The sequence below is a fragment of the Salvelinus fontinalis genome, chromosome 41, assembly GCF_029448725.1.
Source record: "Salvelinus fontinalis isolate EN_2023a chromosome 41, ASM2944872v1, whole genome shotgun sequence".
In the NCBI taxonomy this organism is placed as follows: Eukaryota; Metazoa; Chordata; class Actinopteri; order Salmoniformes; family Salmonidae; genus Salvelinus; species Salvelinus fontinalis.
The window spans coordinates 18,980,244-18,992,257 of NC_074705.1; the positions used below are offsets into that span (position 1 = coordinate 18,980,244).

Sequence of the window (12,014 nt, forward strand, 5' to 3'; positions counted from 1 at the left end):
GCATCAGCATTTGTGGGTTTGATTACAGGCTCAAACAAAGCACTTCTGAAACTCGTCAGTCTATTCTTGTTCTGAGAAATTAAGGCTATTCCATGTGAGAAATTGCCAAGAAACTGAAGATCTTGTACAATGCTGTGTACTACTCCCTTCACAGAACAGCACAAATTGTCTCTAACCAGAATAGAAAGAGGAGTGGGAGGCCCCGGTGCACAACTGAGCAAGAGGACAAGTACATTAGAGTGTCTAGTTTGAGAAACCGACGCCTCACAAGTCCTCAACTGGCAGCTTCATTAAATAGTTGGAGTTGCCTCTTCACTTTTGACGTTGAGACTGTTTTTGCGGGTACTATTTAATGAAGCTGCCAGTGCTGGCCTTCTAGGCAGGAAAGAAAGCTCTAACAGTTTGTGGGCACCGCTTGTCACCTTTTAGAGTGCAATTAATGTATTGTTTGGTGTTGTGAAGTGGCTTTGCTGGCATGCATCTAAAAAAATATATATGTTGAGTTTACCCCACCAAGATTTACATGCTAAAATCACCACTGGATAGGTAGGCCTATAGTCAGGTAATCGAGGGAGTTGGCTAGGATAAGTGGGGCCGCTATTGAAATGTTTAATGTGTGGGGGGTTGTTATGGTTACTTCAGTGGGTTGAGTGAGCTGTGTGGCATAATCAGTCTTATACAATGGGTGGATCTAATGCTGATTGGTTAAAACCGCATTCCAGCTGGTGTCTATTCCACAAGTTACCACCTGCTAAATCTATGACATTAAAATGCCTATTTACTCTGTTCCATCTGACTGCACAATCCACTGTCTCATCAGCCCAGCCAGGCAATTTATAAACCTGATTTCCACGAAAAAAAGCTCGACATTATCTCACATTTCTTTTAGACTACCATTTAGTTTTCAACAGTGGAGATTTGTATAAACCTGTCTCTGTCTCTACTACATTTGCAACATTGTTTCAATATTCACATTTGATCTCAAGCTGTCCCATAGTAATGAACGTGTCGTAAGTCGGGACGAGACAGACAGGTGAACGTGTCGTGACGAGACAGACAGGCAGCGTTTCTCAGCCAGTTGAAATCATGAATCAGCTGGCATCATTTTTATGGATATACAAAGAAATGTCAACGGAACAAAGTGCAGCTAGTTTGCATCCTTTCCAGCTTCAGTTTGAAGTGGTTGTGTTAGCTGTGTTGTTGGCTAGCTCCTCTGAACAACAGTGTCCTGACGAGAACAAATTTTCTATACCACGCGAAATCGTGCCTCATTAGCTCCTTGTTATGGATGTGTGATACGAATGTTGCCAGCCAGTATGTCAATGAAACATTTAGATACAGAACAAAAAGACTGAACAACTGGGTTGCTTGTGTCTCTGGCAACCGAACCGATAGAACGAACTATGCAAAATTTAGTATGCAAAACTAACTGCACAGGAGATTCGTTTGAAGAGTAACCTCTTCACTGTTGACGTTGAGTTTGGTGTTTTGCGGGTACAATTTAATGAAGCTGCCAGTTGAGGACTTGTGAGGCGTCTGTTTCTCAAACTAGATTATTTACAAACTACGTTATATACCTTTTTTTCACATTTATTTAACCAGGTAGGCCAGTTGAGAACAAGTTCTCAATTACAACTGCGAACTGAACAAGATAAAGCAAGGCAAACCATTATTTTCTACTTGGCACAAAATAATCTGAAATACAACCCAAAAAATAAATGAAAGTTGGTTTTGTGTTAGTATCTTAAAGTGAGCTGAAGAAAATAAATAATAATGAGTACGGTATGTAAGATATCTATAGTTTTTTCCTTCAGCAAGCACACTAATAAAAAGTATGTAAGACATCTAGTGTCTTGTCTTCAGCAAGCACACTAAAAAGATTATGTAAGGGTGCTAGAGTGGCCAAGCACAAAGTACAAGGCACGCCCTTCTGGTCTGCTAAAGGTGACTATAAAGGCAACTTCCCTTCCCGGACTGTAGGCAACTGGAACTTTGGTAACCATTGAATATAGTATAGTTAAGTAAATTCCAGACGATTCTCGAGACGAATAGCATAACTTCTTAAAAACGCGGGTATATTAGGCCTAGCATACATAACGATATCAAGCAAATTATAAATTGAGCGTTTTAGCGACAGATGTACAAACATTGCTTGCGCATCCTGTTGGACTGTGCTATGGATGTTTGACACACACTTCAATTCGCACAAACGTTTTTGATTGTCCAACTGCTTCTTCTTTTAATAACAAGTAAGTGAAAACCATGTTGTTTTGAAGAAAAACATGTAAATGGTTAAGAATACTTTTTTTGTCCAGTTAACAGGGGTGTCAAACTCATTCCACGGAGGGCCTAGTGTCTGCAGGTTTTTGGTTTTTCCTTTCAATAAAGCCCTAGACAACCAGGTGTGGGGAGTTCCTAACTAATTAGTGATGTTAATTCATCAATCAAGTACAAGGGAGGAACGAAAACCCGCAGACACTCGGCCCTCCGTGGAATGAGTTTGACACCTGTGAGTTAGCAGATAATGGACCCTAATAGATATTTATGTAGTTGGTGTGGTATATTTAAGCAATAAGGCACGAGGTGGTGTTGCATATAGTCATTGTACAGTATATTGGCCAGGCTTATGCACGATACTGTAATGAACACGATGGGAGACTTGAGAGCTGGTTTCAAGCGCAGTGCGCAGCAGGTGTTTATTGGAAAGGACCACAGGAGGAGGTCGGTAGATGGGTCCAGGGGCAGGCATAAGGTCATACACAGGGGTCCAAAAAAGCAACAGTACAGGCAGGGAAAAGGCTAGTAACGTCCTCCGGGAGATCAGGCGATAGGTTGATAACAGGAAAACCTATAGGCTAAAGTACAGGCAGGGAATAGGCAAACGGCGTCGTTAGCGAGGCAGGCAAAAACTAATATACACGGGAGGAGTAAATTACGCGAAAACCCCGAATAGACGTGTCACAAAACAAACGATACCCCACAATGATGGGGTGCAAAGAAGTGAACTAAATAGTGTGTGATAATGACTTACATGTGTGTGAACAGGTGACAGCAAGTGCAAGCTAGCTAGCTAAATTGCCATAAATGTTTAATGCTTTACGACCTGTCTCCAAATTAATGTAATTGGTTCAGAGTTTGTTTTGATATTTTAACCTGCGTGTCGTGATCGCGTTTGTGGGGGGACAAAATACATTAATGCACGATGGCGCACGCGCGCAGCCGGTTTAGGTTCCATGTAACAGTTTTTTTTTAAATGTTTGCCTAAGTGTTTCTTGCTTAGAGATTGAGGTCCTCCGTTCAACTTTCATCACTCAAACTCTCCTGTTTATCATCTGGGATGCTGGCATTCTAGGCAGAGTTCCTCTGTCCAGAGTCTGTGTTCTTTTGCCCATCTTAATCTTTTATTTTTATTGGCCAGTCTGAGATATGTTTTTTTCTCTGCAACTCTGCCTAGAAGGCCAGCATCCCAGAGTCGCCTCTTCACCATTGATGTTGAGACTGGTGTTTTGTGGGTACTATTTACTACTTCGGGTACTACTCTAATTTAGCGATTTCACATGACTGGGCAGGTGTGTAGTCATGGGTGGCAACTGTGAGGGCTGCGGCACACCCACTGGGGTGGTTAGCTAACATTCCACTCCTTGACACTCCTGTCATTTGTCAAAGACAGGAGTGGCAAGGACTGGAATGTGATGGCTAAACAGAGACTGCAACCAGGATGGACAACTGCCCGGAATGCGGTATTAACCAATCGGCATCCAGGATTAGACACACTCGTTGTATAATACGAATGAGAAGAAACCAAATTGCTCGAGCTCATAGGATTAATTGTTATCAATTTATTAAATCATGCATTGTATTTTGTTGTTTTATAAGGAATCAAGACAGACTAGTAGAAATAACTAGGCCTAGACGACATGTAGAAACCAGCTCCCCAAAAACAAACATTCCCACAACTTTAGAGAACGGTCCCTTAAGAGTCTCACTAAGTTATAACCTATCATTTTCAATGGAAAGTTTCTGTGACGTGCAAGGACTATTTCCAATAGACCTTTCTCTTAATGTCAAACAGAACTTACCCAGAACATGCAAAATAGGTTCTCAGGAGGTTTTTGATAAATAACAGAATGTTCCCAAAACTAGCAGAAAACTGGACACTCAAACATCAGGGGAACGTTATGCGTAACGTTACAAAATTTCTCCCTATAATTGTTAGCTGGGTTGTTAAGCATGCATAGGGCAGGGGTAATCAAATACTGTTTGAGAAGGTCAAGTCACACACATTTCCTCGCTGCCCTAGGGCCTGTATATTGTCCACATATACAGTTGAAGTCTGAAGTTTACATAAACTTAGTTGGCGTCATTAAAACTCGTTTTTCCAACAACTCCACAAATTTCTTGTCAACAAACTATAGTGTTGGCAAGTCGGTTAGGACATCTACTTTGTGCATGACACAAGTCTTTTTTCCAACAATTGTTTACAGACCTATGTCTTTTAAAGAGCTTGGAAAATTCTTTAAAAAATGATGTCATGGCTTTAGAAGCTTCTGATAGGCTAATTGACATCATTTGAGTCAATTGGAGGTGTACCTGTGGATGTATTTCAAGGCCTACCTTCAATCATGGGGAAATCAAAAGAAATCAGCCAAGACTTCAGAAAAAAATTTGTAGACCTCCACAAGTTCATACTTGGGAGCAATTTCCAAACACCTGAAGGTACCACGTTTATCTGTACAAACAATACTATGCAAGTATTAACACCATGGGACCACGCAGCCGTCAAACCGCTCAGGAAGGAGACGCGTTCTGTCCCCTAGAAATGAATGTACTTTGGTGCGAAAAGTGCAAATCAATCCCAGAACAACAGCAAAGGACCTTGTGAAGATGCTGGAGGAAACAGGTACAAAAGTATCTATATCCACAGTAAAACGAGACCTATATCGACATAACCTGAAAGGCTGCTCAGCAAGGAAGAAGCCACTGCTCCAAAACCGCCATAAAAAAGCCAGACTACGGATCGTACTTTTTGGAGAAATGTCCTCTGGTCTGATGAAACAAAAATAGAACTTTTTGGCCATAATGACCATCGTTATGTTTGGAGGAAAAATGGGGAGGCTTGCAAGCCGAAGAACACCATCCCAACTGTGAAGCAAGGGGATGGCAGCATCATGTTGTGGGGTTGCTTTGCTGCAGGAGGGACTGGTGCACTTCACAAAATAGATGGCATAATGAGGTAGGAAAATTATGTGTATATATTGAAGCAACATCTCAAGACATCAGTCAGGAAGTTAACGCTTGGCGCAAATGGATCTTCCAAATGGACAATGACCCCTAGAATACTTCCAAAGTTTTGGCAAAATAGCTTCAGCTTTGACAACAAAGTCAAGGTATTGGTGTGGATCACAAAGCCCTGACCTCAATCCCATAGAAAATTTGTGGGCAGAACTGAAAAAGCGTGTGCGAGCAAGGAGGCCTACAAACCTGACTCAGTTACACCAGCTCTGTCAGGAGGAATGGGCCAAAATTCACCCAACTTATTGTGGGAAGCTTGTGGAAGGCTACCTGAAACATTTGACCCAAGTTAAACAGTTCAAAGGCAATGCTACCAAATACTAATTGAGTGTATGTAAACTTCTGCCCCACTGAGAATGTGATGAAAGAAATAAAAGCTGAACAAAATCATTCTATTATTCTGACATTTCACATTCTTAAAATAAAGCCGTGATTCTAACTGACTTTAAGACAGGGCATTTTACTAGGATTATATGTTAAGAATTGTGAAAAACTGAGTTTAAATTTATTTGGCTAAGGTGTACGTCAACTTCCGACTTCAACTGTAGGTGTATTATTCTGTGCTTGAGAAAGCCTCTTAGGTATATGCCTCTCCTTGTCGCAGGCACAGCAATGTGTGACATACATACTTTTGGTATGAGACTAAATAAACTGTGCCACTTGTAGCCTATTTTAGGCCTACTTCATATACCAGTTCCAATTCTGTCTCCTTGTGGCTAAAAAGTGGTGTGCTTGCAATTGTTTTTCAGAACCATGAGGATCCTCTTCAGAATCCAAAGCCACTGTAGATGGTCCCTTGTCATTGGGACTGCGTTGTTGATTGGCGTCCTCAGACTATTGCGCATGAACCACACAGACAGGCACTGGAACACTTCTCCCTCTGCCCCGCCACCACAGTCACAGTCCACTGTGGATGTTTTCAAGTGCTCCCTGAATGACACCGTGAACAACATTTCATCCTCTATCCCACCTACCCACCGTAACTTCCTCATGTACAAACATTGCAGGACATTCTCCCGCCTGCTGTCTCCTATACCCTGTCAGAAAGACCTCTTTCTCCTGCTGGCAGTTAAGTCCACAGCCATCCAGGTTGATCGCAGGTCTGCCCTTCGGAACACATGGGGGAAGAAGGGATATGTTCAGGGTAAAGAGGTGAAACTATTGTTCCTTGTAGGTAAGTCTTCAGACACAATACAGGGTTACCCGCTGCAGCAGGTACTGGAGTGGGAGAGCAGAGAGTTTGGGGACATCCTGCAGTGGGATTTTGACGACAGTTTTTTCAACCTGACCCTAAAGGAGGTCCACTTCCTCAAATGGTTCAGCCTGGAATGCCACTGGGCACACTATGTGTTCAAAGGGGACGATGATGTTTTTGTTCACACCAGCAATCTGGTGGAATATGTTAAGGACAACAAGCCCTCTGAGCAACTGTATGCTGGGAACATCATGTCTGGCTATCCAGTCCGGGACAAACAAAGTAAATATTTCATACCAGTGGAGATGTACCCCGACAAGCCGTATCCTCTATACGCTGGGGGTGGGGGCTACCTGATGTCAAATCAGACTGTGCTGAGTCTGGAAGTGGCAGCGTCCAGCATTGACCTCTTCCCCATTGATGATGTCTTTGTGGGCTTGTGCCTACAGAAGATGAACATCACGCTGACGCATCACTCTGGCTTTAAGACCTTTGGGCTCGAAAAGGGGGTGACACACTTCAACCCCTGCATTTACAGGGAGCTCATGGTGGTGCACAAACTGAATCCCACAGAGATGTGGACAATGTGGTCTCTACAGCGGGACCCAAAGCTGCAATGCTTTACATCAAGGACGTGAGACATCAGGCATTGTGTGTGTATATCATGCTGTGCTTATCTGTCTCGCTACTGTAAATTGAGAATTCCTTTCATAGATAAATTATCCTTATGAATGGTCTAAAATAGCATACTTTCCTTTACCCATACTTATATTTGAATTTGAAAGTATTCTGACATTTGGCTTCCCTTATCCTGTAAGTTCAGATCAGCACAGACAGTGTAAGATCCATTTAAGAATACTGAGATGCATATAGTGCCATTTGATACTTCTGATGAGGACTTTGTAGAATGTTTCTAGGATTCTGTAAGGTTGGAAAGGAGATATTGATGGGAAACTTTAAAAACTGGTATAGTGGGTTACAGAGGTATTGATGGGAAACATTAAAGCAGGACTGAACTCGAGAACAAATACAGGTTTGGCCAGAGTCTGTGGCTTCAGCCTCATGAGATGGTACCTGGAGTGCAGGCCAGCAGTGGAGAATAACGTCTATCTATGCACTTGTAGAGCCACTGGGATGCTAAACACCCTTTGGGCATAGCCACGGGAAATAGAGGTGCTGAGGGTACTGCAGCGCCCCCTGAAAAAACAAATACAGGAGTAGTAAAGGCCCAGTGCACTACTTTGTGAAAAAAATAACATTACAAAAAATATTTGTTTGTCATTTTTTGCACAAAAGTAGTGCACTGGGCCTTTACTACTCCTATATTAGGACTGCTGCGCAGGGATACTTTTTTATCTCTCAAAGCACCACCTCTCAACATCTTCCCGCAGCTATGCCTTCAGGACACTGGCCAGGCTGGGCAGGGGTGCAGAGTTGTTTTTTTCTATTGGCAGGCCCAAAGGTTTTTAGGCAAAATAACCATATCAAATGGAAAGAGGTAATATGTCAGGCCTATTGGGCCAAAATCAATGATAGCCTATTGTATAGATAAAAGAACAAAAATGAACAAAATATTTAAGAGTTCTGATTTGTTGCTTATAATTACTTTGCTACAATGACACACTTAGCTAGCTACCCACCTCATTTCTTTGCTAGCATGTGCACATACTGTAATTTGAAATGTGTTTAAAAGGTTCATTTCACATGAGCTCCTGCACATGTTTTGAAACACATAATAATACCAACAACAAAAATCCAGAAATGCCTTATTTTTTCATTTATGTATTTTCTATTTTTTTGTTACAGGTATTTGACATTCAAAAGATTATGTACAGAAACTCATAAGCATCATACCCTCTGTTTCCAATATTTTATATGGTCATTTAATGATGCAAACTTTGAAAGGCAAAAAAAGAGAACGCTAGCAAGCAGAGCATATAAGACAGAGCACAAGCAGGCCATGCCACGATGATGAAGGGACAATTGATGCAAGAAAGCATCCATGCTTAAATGTAGAACTGTTTCCATTGCTGCCTGACAAGAAAAGCCAAACAAGATAGTTTCTTGACACTTGGGGCTATATTCAATCCCTGTTCAATGTTACAGCGTGGTTGATTGTTAAAGGCAATGTTTCCACGTTAGCGGAGACTACGTTCCCCGTAAACGCTGCATAACCGGCTCAATCGTAAGTGACCTTTTACATTTCTGTGGCGCAATCTGTACCGCTTCAGCGACTAGATTTGGATTTAAATGAACCAGCACACCTCTGCTTCATTTCTTGCAATGGTTAACTGAGCTTGGACTGCTGAGCTTCTAGTAAAAAAAAGTTTAAAAAACAATATGGGATTAAATTGCTTGGATGGACAGATGTAGTAATTCAATTGTAACTGTTTCATTCTAAAATGATAGGGGCATTTCGAGGTAGGAGGGAACACAGCAACAGTGGTTGTCCCTTCTGCTGGCCACTGATCTCCTCCCTGCTGTTGTTCTCTTCCTGTAAGCCCACCAGGGACTTCACAGAAGCATCTTGCTTCAGCTCCTCAATAACTCTTTACACTCGTGGGTATTGGCCTATAGGGATACATTGAAATGTTTCTTACAGAAGAAATATGAAAATCATATGCATAACCAAGGTAGCAATTGAATGGGAACAGTTTTTTTTTTAGATAATGTGAAAATTATTAGACCAAAGGTGAGTACACAACACTTCAATTCAAATATATATATATATATATATATATATAATTAAGGAGCAACAATAAAATAACAGTAGCGAGGCTATGTACAGGGGGTTCCGGTACAGAGTCAATGTGTGGGGGGCACCGGTTAGTTGAGGTAATATGTACATGTAGGTAGAGGTAAAGTGACTATGCATGGATAATAAACAGAGAGTAGCAGCAGCGTAAAAATGTGGGGTGGGGACAATGCAAATAGTCCGGGTAGCCATTTGATTAGCTGTTCAAGAGTCTTATGGCTTGAGGGTACAAGCTGTTAAGAAGCCTTTTTGACCTAGACTTCGGTACCGCTTGCCATGCGGTAGCAGAGAGAACAGTCTATGACTAGGGTGGCTGGAGTCCTTGGCAATTATTTGGGCCTTCCTCTGACACCGCCTGGTATATGCATTTCGCTTCACCCGCAATAACATCTGCTAAACACGTGTATGTGACCAATAAATTTGATTTGATTTGAGGTCCTGGATGGCAGGAAGCTTCGTCCCAGTAATGTACTGGGCCGTATGCACTACCCTCTGTAGTGCCTTGCTGTCGGAGGCCGAGCAGTTGTCATACCAGGCGGTGATGCAACCAGTCAGGATGCTCTCAATGGTGCAGCTGTATAACCTTTTGAGGATCTGAGGTCCCATGCCAAATCTTTTCAGTCTCGTGAGGGGGAATAGGCGATGTCGTGCCCTCTTCACGACTGTCTTGGTGTGTTTGAACCATAATAGTTCCTTGGTGATGTAGATACCAAGGAACTTGAAGCTCTCAACCTGTTCCACTACAGGCCCGTCAATGAGAATGGTGGCGTGCTCAGTCCTCCTTTTCCTGTAGTCCACAATCATCTCCTTTGTCTTGATGATGTTGAGGCAAAGGTTGTAACCTGGCACCACGCTGCCAGGTCTCCGACCTCCTCCCAATAGGCTGTCTCATTGTTGTCGGTGATCAGGCCTACCACTGTTGTGTCGTCAGCAAACTTAATGATGGTGTTGGAGTCGTGCTTGGCCATGCAATCATGGGTGAACAGGGACTAAGCATGCAGCCTGAGGGGCCCCTGTTTTGAGGATCAGCGTGGCAGATGTGTTGTTAGCTACCCTTACCACCTGGGGGCGGCCCCTCAGGAAGTCCAGGATCCAGTTGCAGAGGGAGGTGTTTAGTCCCAGGGTCCTTAGCTTAGTGATGAGCTTTGAGGGCAACTGACACAAGACCGAATCCAAAATGACACTGTTGATATTATGTGCATTTTACATTTACTGTACTGTTCAGTTGCATTTGTTGATAACGAAATCTGAAAATATGACATTCAGTAACATGATAAGAAAAATGTGGGTTAGGTGCAACATAAGACAAAACAATTACAAGGGTTTGAGTGAGAGGACTAACTGGTGTTTCCAAGTGACCACATGTCGCTCCAAGGCGTGCACAGTTCCTACGCATTTTTATGACTCAAAGAAGTCTTCAACTATAAGGTACTTTTATTTTTAACTGTCCTAGCTGGGCCATTGAGGAACTAGAGCAAGCACACTTGTAATTGTTTAATTTGGGACATAATCCTGCATCCCAGCAATCATAAAATTACTATTGTTGTTTACGCAATCCAAAAACGGTCCATTTATATATAGCAATCTGGGTCAGGAGGGCATGATTTGAAAGCTTGTTCTATTGCCCACATGACGAGCTAAATGATCAATTAAGATCTTACAGTGTTAGGCTTTTACAAGGCAATTCAGAAACCCATATCGTCATTTTGGTGCGCATAGAAAGGAGACATGACTGCATTCAGGTGCGTGTGCCCGGGCTAATTTTCTTCACAATAAACAAACATAGGCGCATTCTATTCAGAACCACCCAGGGTATGACGCATGTCATCTAGTAACTAACTGTACATCAAATCTAGTGATCATAAACATTGACCCTGTATATGACATGAGATTTATGATTTAGAAATGTGAAGTGCACATTTGGACTCACAGGTGTTTGGCTTGCTTGTATGGCATCAAATATGTATTTATTATAATCCTCAACGTCTCATCTTTCAAAAGACATAGAGTCATCTTAATTTACATCATTTCCCTCACTCAGACAACGACAAAAAATAAAGTTGCCCAATACCAGGAGGGATGGCGGCAATTTCTTGTTGCCCGGTGCTGAAGTTCAGAACAACTGTCAATCAAAACATATACAGCGCTGTGATGCGCAGAGCCAGACCTCTGACATCACGTATTAGTGCCCAAATGTGTCATTTTCAACCTGTATATGGGTACGAGTGTAAAGGGCAACACACAAACAAATTATTATGAACACATAGCTAAATGATTACAAGAATACAAAGACCAAATGGGAGAGGGAAATAGATAGCCTCCACTCTGCTAGCTGCTAGGATTTGCATGTCAAATAACATATATAATGAATCACACTGTCGAGCTAGTAACTGGCAGTACACCAGCACTTTTGTTTGCTCAACAAATAAAACAACAGAAAATGTACTTTCGTTTTGCATCATTATTCGTGGCCAAAGGTTTAAATTGAGAAATACATTCAAGGAATGAAAGTTGACACCTAAAATGTTCGATGGAGACATGTTGGCTGGGTGGATTTGGGAGAATTGGAATGGGAAGTTGGGGGTGGAGGCCCACTTTGTGTTTTCTTTTCCTGTACATACTGACTTTTATTATTACTTCATCTGTAATAGGATAAAAATGATCAATTGTAGTTATGTACCTTTTTAAAAAAAAATGTTTTGTGACACAGGTACAACAAGAATATACTGTATATGTGTGAAATAATGAATGGAAAATATGATCTAAACGGAA

General features: G+C 41.9%; 1 protein-coding gene across 1 annotated transcript; it reads left to right on the forward strand.

Annotated features, from left to right (window-relative positions):
* Positions 1-1,998: 1,998 nt before the first annotated feature.
* On the forward strand, positions 1,999-11,687 carry LOC129840621 (N-acetyllactosaminide beta-1,3-N-acetylglucosaminyltransferase 4-like). Its single transcript, XM_055908629.1, has 2 exons — positions 1,999-2,249; positions 6,042-11,687. The coding sequence occupies exon 2, from the start codon at positions 6,046-6,048 to the stop codon at positions 7,123-7,125; it is 1,080 nt and encodes a 359-aa protein (XP_055764604.1). The 5' UTR covers positions 1,999-2,249; positions 6,042-6,045; the 3' UTR covers positions 7,126-11,687.
* Positions 11,688-12,014: the final 327 nt, after the last annotated feature.